This window comes from Balaenoptera acutorostrata, chromosome 9, assembly GCF_949987535.1.
Source record: "Balaenoptera acutorostrata chromosome 9, mBalAcu1.1, whole genome shotgun sequence".
Classification (NCBI taxonomy): domain Eukaryota; kingdom Metazoa; phylum Chordata; class Mammalia; order Artiodactyla; family Balaenopteridae; genus Balaenoptera; species Balaenoptera acutorostrata.
In genome coordinates this window covers 98,460,690-98,474,054 of record NC_080072.1, presented here as the reverse complement: position 1 = coordinate 98,474,054, position 13,365 = coordinate 98,460,690, and the positions used below count along the sequence as shown (strand labels likewise).

The window sequence follows — 13,365 nt, the reverse complement described above, 5'->3', positions numbered from 1 at the left end:
GCGAGCCTGAAACCTGTTTTTAAAAAAAACGTGTGTGTGTGGGCCAGAACCAAAGCAGCCTGGGACATTTCAGACGGGCACCACCTCCTCTGGCTGTTTTCAAGGCCATCCAGAGGCCAGGGTCCAGATAAACTGAAAAGTTAAGACAGGACTGCATGGGACTTTCTGCAGACGCGCTTGTAGCACAGAGGGTGGGAGGGAGGAAAGGAAGGAGGGAAGGAGGGCGTTGGGAGCTGAGGCCCCACCTTTCATTCCAGCACCGGCAGAGCAGGAATGACTCACAGGCACGGGTGCTCAGGTTCCCATAGGTGAGGGACTGACTCCCCTCTCCGGAAAAACGCAGTGTGCTTTCCTCCTGGAGTGGCCTTGGCAGGGTGCTGGAGCGCTCGGTCTGCCCGGTCTGGTCTCTGGGTCCAGGGCTGGGTTTCCCTCATGTATGGCAAGAGCCCTATGCGTGCTGTGCTTTTTCTCCTCGGCATACAGCTCACAGGTAAGAGCTCTCGGGCTTCTCTGAGCCTACCTCCTTCACTGCCTACTCTATAAAGTTAGCTAATTGTCGAAGAAGTTGCAAGAGTCTTTTTTTGGAGCCTGAGCCACAGTTGCATTTCGTTTTAGTTTTGACTTTAGTGAAACTGAAGTGGTGGGTTGTTTTGGGGGAGTTGCTTTTGGAAAAACAGGTTTAGGTGTGTTCTCAGGTGCCAGTGATTCAGGCACAGAGAGGGTTTTCTAATCTCAGGTTACACACCATTTTTTGTGGCTACTCTCAAACTCCCACTGCTGGCAGAACCTGGCACTTCGATTTCTGTGTGTGGGTCTTGTCTGGGGCTCTCGGCAGCACTGGGAAAGCTGAGATTGTTAAGGAGAGAGACCCACTGTGGCTTTGTAACTGCCCCAACATGCACATTCTAAATGTAAATATCATGCTAAAAAAATGCCATGTGGTATAAAGGTTCCAGCGGCGCAGGCAAGCTAAACTGTCTGGGACTGATTAACTCAGTTTCTGCAGAAGACTAGGAACAGTGTGAAATTCACATAACAAGGACACTTTCTGGAAAACTTACCTGCTAGGGGACCATCAGACACATAACATACAATGCTTAATCTGAATACATGTCTAATTCATGTTCTGATTAGTTCTGATGTTTTGTTTCTGCTTTCAATTTTATTTGCCGATGTTTGTAGTTTGTTACAGCAGTTTTGAAGTGGGTACCATGAGGCTAGGGTATCATGCTTTGGAGAAAGTGAGAGCACTGTGTGGTATTTTTAGTTGTTTAAGGAATGGGAGGGTCAAGGTTGCATGTAGTAGGAGTATGTAGACTCTGAGTGAAGTGAGTTTGAGTGAGAGCTGGGGCATCTCAGTTCTGTTTGATGCCCTACTCAGACCTTTATTTTGGTAGTGTCAGCAGAAATTCTCTTAATACACATCTCCTTTTAACCCTTCTTTTCCCTTTTTTTTCATTGCAGCTCTTTGGCCAATAGCAGCTGTGGAAATTTACACTCCCCGTGTGCTGGAGGCTGTCAATGGGACCGATGTTCGGTTAAAATGCACTTTCTCCAGCTTTGCCCCTGTGGGTGACACTCTAACAGTGACCTGGAATTTCCGTCCTCGAGATGGGGGGTCTGAGCAGTTTGTAAGTAAGGGTCCCTTGGTTAGGAAAATAAGCCAGTCCATTTCTCCTTGCCTTTCCTGTATTTTTCTTAGCAACAAGCACAGGGTAAAGCTGGGAAACAAATCAACAGACAGAACTGAGAGGCTGGCGAAGGGGAAAGCAAGAGGTTCTTGCAGGAGAGCTGCAGATGGGACAGTCAGGCTTGCTTGCGTTTCTCTTCTGGTCCTGCCATCTCAGCCTCCCTGCCCAGGTACCAAATAAGACCTTTGGCCATTTCTCCTCTCTAGGTTTTCTACTACCATGTGGATCCCTTCAGACCCATGAGTGGGCGTTTCAAGGACCGGGTGGTCTGGGATGGGAACCCTGAGCGGTATGATGTCTCCATCCTCCTCTGGAAGCTACAGTTTGATGACAATGGGACATACACCTGCCAGGTGAAGAACCCACCTGATGTTGATGGGCTGATAGGGGAGATCCAGCTCAGCGTTGTGCACACTGGTAGGTGATGCAGAGAAAAATCGTTTTGGAAAGCGTGAGAGCTTGTAGAAAAGAGAGGGGCAAACTTTTGTGATGGCTGAAAGAGTAGAGAGAAGGACCAACACTTTGGATCTGGAAACTGCAGAGGGAGAGTGAAGAGTCCTGGGGTAAAAAAGAGAAAGGCTTTGTTTGGCTGTGGAAAGAAACAGAAAATAAAGGGACCTAAGGAATCTGTTACAAAAATGGCATTGAGATCGTGAAAGGGAGAGGAAGCAACCCTCTGATAAAGGCTAACACAATAGGTCCATTCATTCACTCACTTATTCACAAGGTACTATTGAGTACCTACTCTACACCAAGCACTGTCCAAAGTTCTTGACATGTACTATCTCATTTAATTCTCACAACCACTGTTGGAGGCAGATACCAATAAGGGTAGTTATTGTTTATTGAACACTTCCCATGTGCTAGGGGATTTACGTATCATATCTAATCTTTACATATCATATCAATTTATTGTGCTTTTAGTGTGCTCCCCCCCACCCATTTTACTAATGAGGAAATCGATGCTCATAGAGGTTAAGTCACTTGTCCAAAGTCATGGAGCTCATAAATGGAGTCACTCAGAACTCAAACCCAAGCATCTCTGTCTCCAAAATTGTGCTCCAAACTAAGGCACTGTATTGCCTGCAGTTCTATAAAGGACAACCTGGAAAACTGCCAGACAATAAAAAGCAAAGACCATAAAACTTACAAGTTGTAAATCTGGGGTTGAGTACTGCTACAGTTTACCAGCTGTAAATAACTTTTCTTTTTCTCCTGTAAAGTGAGAATAATATAGCAAAGATTATGGTGAGGATAAAATGAAGTAATAAAAATAAAACCCCCCAAACTTTTGAATTGTACTGAAAATTATAATAGTTACCATATATTGAAAGTTTATTATGTGCAGGCACAGCGTGGAACAATTTACATAAGCAATTTTAGTTTTTATAAGAACTCAAGAAGTGAATATTGTTATCTCTATTTTATACATTGAAGAAACAAAGACGTTAATTACCCCAAATCACACAGGACCTGGTACTTTAACCTAGCTGTCTCTGCTGTATGCTCTTAACCAACACACAACATTACTACCCAAAATGTAAAAGCCTATAAAGTGGTATCATTTCCTCCTTTCACTCCTATTATCATCCTTCAAGGCCCTATCAATAGAGAGCTGTATGATCTTGGAGAAGTCATTTGAGTATTGAAAGAAGTAATGTAATATCTTTGGCTCTCAGTTTCTTATCCTGCAAAATGAACAGGTAGATAAGAACACATGGTTCTTCAACATATTGGGATCACTATTTGAGAACCTAATGAATGCCATAACCCCTGTTTACCACAAACAATGTACACACACAATATGACATGGATTTTTGTGGGCTTGTGCCCTGCTCCCCCCATCTTCCTTCATAGACTCCAGGCTGGGAACCTATGGGCTAGATATTCTCTAATGTCTTTTCTGGCTCTGAGGGTTCGTTGAAATTTAAATCAGAAATCAAGGTAAAAATTAAGAGACCCAGGCTTCACAGACTCTAGCCTGGTTTAGGGACCCTTCCCTTTGGGTTCTCGCTTGCATCATATATCCACTAGACTATAGTTACTGATTTACTTGTCTATCTTTCCAGTGGGCATGAGTTCCTTGAAGATAATGTCTTTTTTGGCTTTGTATTTCCATCAGAGTCCCTGGAACATAATAGGCCCTTAATAAGCCTGAATAAATGACTGACTGCATGACAGAGGGGAAAAGGATTCGGGGAGAAATAGTTTAGACACTGGATTCGATTAGGTCAGCAATAACCTTACCCCACTAGGTAGATCAATTGGCCAAGTGGTTCTCAAACTTTTAGCATGCATCAGAATCATCTGGAGGACAAATTAAAACAGATTGCTGGGCCCCCCCCTGTAATTCAGTAGGTCTGGGGTGGGGCCTGATAGAACTTGCATATCAATGTTTTCAAGTAATTCTGTAGCTGCTACTCCTAAAACCAAAGTTTGAGAACCACTAAAGTAGTCTGTATGTTTTTCCTACTTTTTTTTTTTTTTTGCCACACCACGCAGCATATGGGATCTTAGTTCCCCAACCAGGGATTGAACCTGCGCCCCCTGCATTGGAAACACGGTGTCTTAATCACAGGACCGCCAGGGAAATCCCTGTAAGGCTTTTCTACTGCTACTAGACTTTACAAAATTAATATCGTAGAAGAAAGGAAGATTTCATTTCAAGATGAAAATACACCCCTTAAATGATTCCATTTAAGGATGAATATCTTGGGACTTCCCTGGTGGTGCAGTGCTTAAGAATCCGCCTGCCAATGCAGGGGACACTGGTTTGAGCCCTGGTCCAGGAAGATCCCACATGTCGTGGAGCAACTAAGCCCGTGCACCACAACTACTGAGCCTGTGCTCTAGAGCCCGTGCGCCACAACTACTGAGCCTGCGCTCTAGAGCCCGTGCGCCACAACTACTGAGCCTGTGCTCTAGAGCCCATGAGCCACAACTACTGAGCCTGCGTGCCACAACTACTGAAGCCCGTGCGCCTAGAGCCCGTGCTCCACAACAAGAGAAGCCACCGCAATGAGAAGTCTGTGCACCGCAACAAAGAACAGGCCCCACTCGCCGCAACTAGAGAAAGCCCGCACACAGCAACAAAGGCACAATGCAGCCAAAAATAATAAATAAAATAAATAAATTTATTTTTTAAAAAAAGGATGAATATCTTTAGATTTCATTATAGTCTTCCTCTTTTCAGAACCCCAACTTGATCTTTTCTCCTTACAGTACGCTTCTCTGAGATCCACTTCCTGGCTCTGGCCATTGGCTCCGCCTGTGCACTGATGGTCATAATAGTAATTGTGGTGGTCCTCTTCCAGCATTTCCGGAAAAAGCGACGGGCTGAAAGAGCTCATAAAGTGGTGGAGATAAAATCGTAAGGCTGGGCAGTTCTGGGAAAGTCTTCTTTTAACACTGTTTTATGGCAACACTTGGTATTTTATAGTGGGGCTAAATAATTGTTGAACAGATGTTCTTCCTCTTGAGTTTATCTTACATAAAAGAATTCAAATTCACAGGATGGATAAATTAGGGTGTGAATTAGTAACTTTAGCTTTTTTTAAATTGAAGTGTAGTTGATTTACAATGTTGTGTTAGTTTAAGGTGTACAGTAAAGTGATTTATATATATATATATATGTATTCTTTTTCAGATTCTTTTCCCTTATAGGTTAATACAAAATATTGAATATAGTTCTCTGTGCTATACAGTAGGTCCTTGTTTGTTCTCTATTTTATATATTATAGCGTGTATATGTTAACCCCAATCTCCTAATTTATCCCTCCCCACTCTTTCAAACAAACAAACCGTAAGTTTGTTTTCTATGTCTGTGGGTCTAGTAACTTTAGTTTCTTAATTTTACAGAAGATTTTATTATAAGCTTTCTTTACTATGCAGGATTTGATATTATAAAAATTTACTTATGTAAAGCTTTTCTAGGATATTCCTCACTTTAAAAAAATAATTAATTAATTAATTTTTGGCTGCGTTGTGTCTTCGTTGCTACACACGGGCTTTCTCTAGTTGCGGCGAGCGGGGGCTACTCTTTGTTGCGGTGCGAGGGCTTCTCATTGCGGTGGCTCCTCTTTGTTGCAGAGCACGGGCTCTAGGCGCACGGGCTTCAGTAGTTGTGGCAGGTGGGCTCAGTAGTTGTGGCTCTCGGGCTCTAGAGTGCAGGCTCAGTAGTTGTGGCACACTGGCTTAGTTGCTCTGCGGCATGTGAGATCTTCCCGGACCAGGGCTTGAACCTGTGTCCCCTGCACTGGCAGGTGGATTCTTAACCACTGTGCCACCAGGGAAGTCCTGGATATTCCTCACTTTGAATGTAAAGCATACATTTCTAAGAACCACTGGGCTGTCAGCAGGGGCTCTATGAATCAGTGCCTAGCAAAGTCAGCCATGCTGATATAAGGTGCTTAATATTTTTTTTATTGAGATAAAATTTACATATAATAGAATTCATTATTTAATGTTCACAAAGTTGCGTAACCATCACCACTAATTCCAGAATATTTTCATCACCTCCACAAAAGAAACTCCATACCCTTTAGCCATCACTCCCTATTTTCCTCTCTCACCTGCCCCTGACAACTACTAATCTGCTTTCTGTCTCTATGGATTTGCCTGTTCGGACATTTCATATAAAGAGGATCATACAATATGTGACCTTTTATGTCTGGCTTCTTATTTATTTATTTGGCTGCCTTGGGTCTTCGTTGCTGTGTGCGGGCTTTCTCCAGTTGCGGCGAGCGGGGGCTACTCTTTGTTGCGGTGCGCAGGCTTCTCATTGCTGTGGCTCCTCTTTGTTGCAGAGCAGGGGTTCTAGGTGCACAGGCTTCAGTAGTTGTGGCTCACAGGCTCTAGAGCACAGGCTCAGTAGTTGTGGTGCACGGGCTCATTTGCTCCGTGGCATGTGGGATCTTCCTGGACCAGGGCTTGAACCCTTGTCCCCTGCATTGGCAGGCAGATTCTTAAACACTTTACCACCAGGGAAGCCCTGTCTGGCTTCTTTGACTTAGTATAATGCTTTCAAAGTTCATCCATGTTATAGTGCTTCATTCTTCCTGTGGCTGCATAATATTCCATTGTATGCATATACCACATTTTGTTTATCCATTCAGTTGATGGACATTTAGGTTTTTCCCACTTTTTGGCTATCTCGATTAATGCTACTATGAACATTCATCTACAAGTTTCATGGGCATATGTTTTCAATTCTCCCGTGTATATAACTAGGAGTGGAATTACTGGGATATGTAGTAACTCTGTGTTACCGTCTTGAGGAATTGCTAGACAGTTTTCCAAAACAGCTGCACCATTTTATATTCCCACCAGCAATGTATGAGGGTTCCAGTTTGTCTGCATCCTCAACAGCACTTGTATTGTCTGTCCTTTTGATTATAGCCATCTAGTGGGTGTGAAGTGGTATCTCATTGAGGTTTTCATTTGCATTTTCCTAATGACACTGAGCATCTTTCCATGTATTTATTGGCTATTTAAATATCTAATTTGGAGATGTATCTATTCAAATATTTTGCCCACTTTAAAATTAGGTTATTTGTCTTTTTATTGTTAAGTTTTAAGTGTTTTAAAAAATATATTTTGGAGTATACAAAAGCGTCTTATTAGATATAGGATTTGCAATTATTTTCTCCCATTCTGTGGGTTGCCTTTACACTATCTTGATTAGTATCCTTTAAATTTTGAAGAAGTCCAATATATCTTTTTTTCTTTTGTTGCTTGTTTTGTTGGTGTCATATCTAAGAAACCACTGTCTAATCCAAGGTCAAAAAGATTTATGCCTATGTTTTCTTCTAAGAGTTTTACAGTTTAGTTCTTACATTTAGGTCTTTGGTTCATTTTGAATCAATTCTTGTATATGGTGTGAAGTAGGAGTTCAAATTTATTCTTTTGCAGTTGTAATTTTTCAGCTGTCCCAGCACCATTTGTTTCTTTTCCTCAAGAAATATTTACTATAGTAAATAGAATTGATTTTTAAGGAGACTAATGAACCCAACTCTGAGTTGGTTTGAATAGAATACAATCAATAAAGATGACTTCTAGGTCAGTCTTTTTTTGTTTTTGTTTGTTTTATTTTTTATTTTATGCTTTTCTTTTTTGAATAGGAAGTAGAATTAGAGGTAGAATACTAATGGTAAACTAAGGTGTCTGCTTTAAACCTGGAGTTCCCAAATGATATTCTCTTCTAGAAATATTCTGAAAAGTGTCTAAGTTCAGATACCCAGGGTCATGTGGAGGTATGAGTCTTATTAGATAGTGCTAATAGGTTTAGCACTCTGTAAGCTTGGATCTACTCCCAGGTGCATACAATTCTTCCCCAAATTTGGGGGAATATATCTCACCTGAACCTTTGTAGGATTTGCCTCCCTTGCTTCTTGCCTTGTTCCCCTGACATTGGTTTCTGCTTCTATGTTACAGAAAAGAAGAAGAAAAGCTCAACCAAGAAAAAAAGGTTTCTGTTTATTTAGAAGACACAGACTAACATTATTAGATGGTAAGGTTCACAAATGGGTTCATTTCTTTCTTTAGCTTTTTTTGGCTGCATTGGGTCTTCGTTGCTGTGCGTGGGCTTTCTCTAGTTGCGGTGAGCAGGGCCTACTCTTCCTCGCGGTGCGCGAGTTTCTCATTGCAGTGGCTTCTCTTATTGTGGAGCACGGGCTCTAGGGCAAGGGCTTCAGTAGTTGCAGCACATGGGCCCTAGAGCACATGGGCTTCATGAGTTGCAGCACGTGAGCTCAGTAGTTGTGGCTCTCAGGCTCTAGAGCGCAGGCTCGGTAGCTGTGGCTCACAGGCTTAGTTGCTCCTCGGCATGTGGGATCTTCCTGGACCAGGGATCAAACCCGTGTCCCCTGCATTGGCAGGCAGATTCTTAACCACTGTGCCACCAGGGGAGTCCCTCCTTAGCTTTCTTATATGGCTCATTTCTACTGTGGATCTCCCAGATTATATGATAGGTGTTTCCTGTATGAAATTACAGGAGTTGGGCAGAGAGATGAAAGGCTTCTCTTGTGTTATCGATGGCTTCCCCTTTGAGTGTGTTTTGTGCAAAGGACAGGAAGCTAGACCCTACTACCAGTAAAGCTGAGATAATTCTATGATTATTTGAGGCTTTGGGGTTATATTTACCACCACAAAGAATAATAAATTAACTTTCAACATGTAAATAAATTTTTTTAAATGAAAGAATATCTGCTTTTTTTCTTTTGTTTTATTGGAAACTAATCATGGCATTTAAGAGAGTGACTCAATAGATATGCTTGACATTTTGATAGGAGAACTTTTCTATTATTTGGAATTGATTTCTACTCCTCTCATTTAGTTATTGGGACTATGAATCCAATTTTAGTGGTGTGTAGTTTTGTTTTTCCAGTTTTTAGGTTTATTAGGCTTAAAAGGTAGGATGATTTATTTTTCATATGATCACAATTTCTTCTGTTCTCTGAAGTAGGTCCACTATTATTATTTGCAAAAGGAGCCACGTTTAAAAAAAAAAATTAATTAATTATTTTTAATTTTTGGTTGTGTTGGGTCTTCGTTTCTGTGCGAGGGCTTTCTCTAGTTGTGGAGAGCGGGGGCCACTCTTCATCGCGGTGGGCGGGCCTCTCACTATCGCGGCCTCTCCCGTTGCGGAGCACAGGCTCCAGACGCGCAGGCTCAGTAATTGTGGCTCACGGGCTTAGTTGCTCCGCGGCATGTGGGATCTTCCCAGACCAGGGCTCGAACCCGTGTCCCCTGCATTGGCAGGCAGACTCTCAACCACTGCGCCACCAGGGAAGCCCCCAGGAGCCACATTTTTATAGCCTAAAGCTCCAGTGAAAGTTCTCAAGGATTTATAAAATAGAATATGGAGAAAAATGGTTCTATTGTAAACCTAGAAAAAAAGTTTGGTGTCAGAGAGATTTTTACCAAGGGCTATTTTTAAAATCAAGCAGATTTTCTAATAAGCCAGAGTCATGGAAAATAAAGATGGAGGCTAAGATTGAAAAAACTTTAAGGATTCCAAAAAAGAGGGGATATATTTATACATATAGCTGATTCACTTTGCTGTACAGCAGAAACTAACACAATATTGTAAAGCAATTATACCCCAATTAAAAAAAAAAAGATATATAAGGAAGTAACACAATCAAGTGCAGTGTATGATCCCTGACTGGATGGATACTAATTTGAATAAACTAGTTGTAAAAAAGATTTGGGGGGACAATGGGAATGTCTTAATGTGAAAATTTTCAATCTGGACAATAGGGAATTATTGTTAACTTTTATTAGGTATAATAAGGGTATTGTAGTTATATACGAAGATGTCCCTATTTTAAAAATGCATATTGGAGTATTTAGGGTTAAAATGTCAGTAATTTGTTTTAAAAACTTTAGCCCCCACCAATATATGTATTTATAGCAAATAAGGCAAAAAAAAAAAAAAAAAAAAAACCTTTAAAATTAAGTGACAGTGAATTCCATACACTGCCTTCTTTACTTTTCTGTATATTTGATTTTGTTTATAATAAAGGGGTTGGAGTGATGGTGGGGGCGGGAGAGAGAGAGAAGAATGAATGCATGTGAGTGAGCAGCTATGGATCATCCAAGTGTCCATGCAAGGCAGAGACTATGAATTAAGGACACTGAGCCTCAGAAATATGTAATAAGGATCAGGAAATTTCTTTTAAAAGTTAAGTTAGAAGAGGACAAATATACTTAAGAATGTTTTCCTTCACGATGGAGAATAGATTATATATATATGTATGTATTCATAATGCCAGGTACTCCTATTGCGCTCTTGCCATATACACTGTCCATTTAAACTTTTATTTCGTATTTCAGGAAGCTGAAGATTTCCAAGAACAAGAACCCTGAGATAAGTTGGAGTTAATGGAAGCTTTTCTTTGGCTTTTCCAGTTGTGACCTGTCTTCCAACCAGCTCTGCAGTATAAAACCACCTAGACAAGCCACGTTCCTCTGGCGCCAGCATAGGGCCCTTCTTGAGCAGATACCAGCAGACTCACACACAGCCCTGTTACTAAGGTTTTATTTAATTTCAGAGTACAAATATTGTATTTTTTTCAAATGCTCATTAGCTTTTATATACTAGGAAGCTACATTTTTGCCCTTAAACACTCCTTGTGGATTATGACTTGTATACATATATATTGGCATCAAATGGGATAAAAGTCAACTTGTGTGTCATAACATTTCCTTTAATGTATTAGCTTCCTTAGAGCAGCATTCTTGCTACTAAAGTTAACATGTTTACTCTTTCCTTCTCACACTCTCGATTAAAAGGTGAGCTAATTCTCCCAACTGTTTTTGATTGATTAACAGAAAATCCTAAATTCCACCTGTTAAAGAACAGTTTGATTTTTATGGCTCTCCTTAAGTATGGGACACATTTTATCGAATTTCTTTCAATACCCTAGATGGCAGGTTTTTGTTTTTGTTTGTTTTTGGTCAGTTGATCCAAGGTTTACAGTAGTACAAGTCTAAACCACAGAGTAACTAGGGAAGGTTACAGAAATGCTAGTAGATTGACAAACACCACCTCAAGATGAATCGCTTGTCACCTTTTTTCTCTGCTGTGACAAGCAATCAACAGCTCAGAGCTTTCATGAGCAGTGGATGACTGTTTAGCTTACTATAGTTTTTCCCCCAATTCAATTATTTATAACAACAGAGCAAAATCTATGCTCATTTGTAGACTGGAATCATTAAGCAGTTAAATGGAAGGTTTCTGAAGGAGTATATTACAACTAAAAAATTTAGAGCTAGTGAAAAAAATCACCCTAAATGATAATAATTTTGTATAGTGTTATACAAAGCTCTGAGAACTGGAAGAGATTAAAATTTGTTCTTTTATTTATTTTTTAATTCAGTTGCTTATTTGGGGGGGAGGATTTGGTATGGGGGCAAAGAAATACCAAAACTAACAGAATGAAACCAACTTTGTTTTTTTTTTCCTCTTATATTAGTAGATAAAACAAACTTTATAAGTGGGTCATGGAAAGAAGAGTGCTTTTGAAAAAGTGTCTAGTCTCCCAGTGTCTTTCCAAACTTAAGCTACTGCAGCACTTATTTAAATAAGAGAAAACATCTAAATGTTTAGGAACCTCTCCCTCTACCCCCTGCCCCCCATGTTTACAGCTTGATATTTTCAGTTTTCACCAACTAGGCTGAAGATGTTATTTCTTTTAAAACTGGAATTTCCAAATAGTTTATCTGTATTTAAAGATGATGAACTTTGATATTTTTTCCAATACTAAAAAAAAACCTGGTATAATTTACATATGAACCTTGATTCTGAAATGCATTCCATACCTGTCTCATTTTGCCTTTTATACTGTCTAAAAAAGTACAGTTTCAGTACCCAGTTTTGAAAGTAAAAATTAGATTTAAAGTCTATATTACCTTTCACATTTTCTATTTTTCTCCATAATTCAACCTTTGAAAATATAGTAACTGGGTATTTCTTCAAACAGATGGCCTGGGTGATGTTCCATAAGTGTAAAGAGGTAGTTAAAAACTCATGGAAGGTTTTTCCAGCAAAATTGTAGCTTTTGTGTCTTGGCTAAATATTCAAGTGTTCATATAGCCCGGCTGTTCAGTGTCTTTTACTTGAAGAGAACTTTTGTATTGTAACTTATTTTTTATTGTGCCTTAAACACTATGTAAATAACCTTCAGTAATAAAGCATTACAATAATATAATTTGCTTTTATGCAAATCTAAAATTTTTACATAGCAGGTCACAGAAAACTGATGGGAATACATTTTATCTTTATTGAAAAATTTTCTTAGAGGCAGCCTGGAAGTCAATAATGGATAGAATTAGTTTCTACTGGATAAATAAACCTGTATGAATTTCCACATTGCTTCAAATAACCGAGAATTGGGCACAACCAACTACTTAGTTTGGGGACTCTTTTCAAGGAACAGTATCATCTTTTCCATTTGATACTCTTGCATTACCTTCTGAATAGAGAAAACTACCAGCTTTCAAGTTTAGTAAAGGAATGGGAGTTGAAAAACGGAAAGTTATTAACTTTCCCAAAAGCTGAAGCATATTTTCGTTCCTCTCTTGCTTTCATTAAATATACATAGATTCCAGGAGAATAGGTTGAATAATGATTAGAGCAGGGTACCATCCCATCTCTTTTTCAGAAGAATGTGACACCATCTCTTCATTTCACTTCAAGCACTTCCTCACTGTTCCAACCAAAAGTGGCACAAATCTCAGCTCCTTTTTGTAATGATTTCATCATTGCCACTGTCAACAGCAATTTAATAAACACCCAATTTAGGTAAGTACTGAACTGGATGCTGTAATAGCTACACACACACAAAAAGAACACGAACCAAACAGTCTTGAGGCACAAATTGACAGGAAGGCCTAATACATATTTATCTATTCACTGACTGATCCTGTATGATCTCCTAGGCCCCTCTGAACTCTAAATTTATAGAAATCTATTCTGAGAGCATTCAAATAAAATAATCTGTAGGGAGTAAAAAGGACTTCTGGCTTAGAGTCAAGGGGATCAAGACGATTAAGTCCTTCAGAATTCCGTAAAAATAAATAGTAAGTTCTCCAAAGCCTGCCGACTTCATTTTCGAGCAAAAGGGAATAATGAACTACTTGAGAGTTAAGAATCGCTGACCTGAAGTGAGCA

General features: G+C 40.0%; 1 protein-coding gene across 3 annotated transcripts; it reads left to right on the top strand.

Annotated features, from left to right (window-relative positions):
* The first annotated feature begins 240 nt into the window (after positions 1-240).
* On the top strand, positions 241-12,445 carry MPZL2 (myelin protein zero like 2). 3 transcript variants are annotated; one of them, XM_007196587.2, is made up of 6 exons: positions 241-490; positions 1,465-1,631; positions 1,898-2,108; positions 4,914-5,061; positions 8,124-8,199; positions 10,602-12,445. In XM_007196587.2, exons 1-5 carry the CDS (start codon positions 433-435, stop codon positions 8,185-8,187), a joined length of 648 nt encoding a protein of 215 aa, XP_007196649.1. In that variant the 5' UTR covers positions 241-432; the 3' UTR covers positions 8,188-8,199; positions 10,602-12,445. The 3 variants fall into 3 exon arrangements, with proteins under 3 accessions (XP_007196649.1, XP_007196648.1, XP_007196650.1); XM_007196586.2 differs by having other exon boundaries at positions 10,527-12,444; XM_007196588.3 differs by lacking the exon at positions 8,124-8,199 and having other exon boundaries at positions 10,527-12,445.
* The last annotated feature ends 920 nt before the right edge of the window (positions 12,446-13,365 follow it).

What these genes read in the sequence shown, in the direction of transcription:
- MPZL2 (XM_007196587.2), top strand. Translation starts at nt 433, where the DNA reads ATGTATGGCAAGAGCCCTATGCGTGCTGTGCTTTTTCTCCTCGGCATA. An exon ending in CCTCGGCATACAGCTCACAG is followed by an intron (nt 491 to 1,464) that starts GTAAGAGCTCTC and finishes TTTTCATTGCAG; the next exon opens with CTCTTTGGCCAATAGCAGCT. An exon ending in GCTCAGCGTTGTGCACACTG is followed by an intron (nt 2,109 to 4,913) that starts GTAGGTGATGCA and finishes TTCTCCTTACAG; the next exon opens with TACGCTTCTCTGAGATCCAC.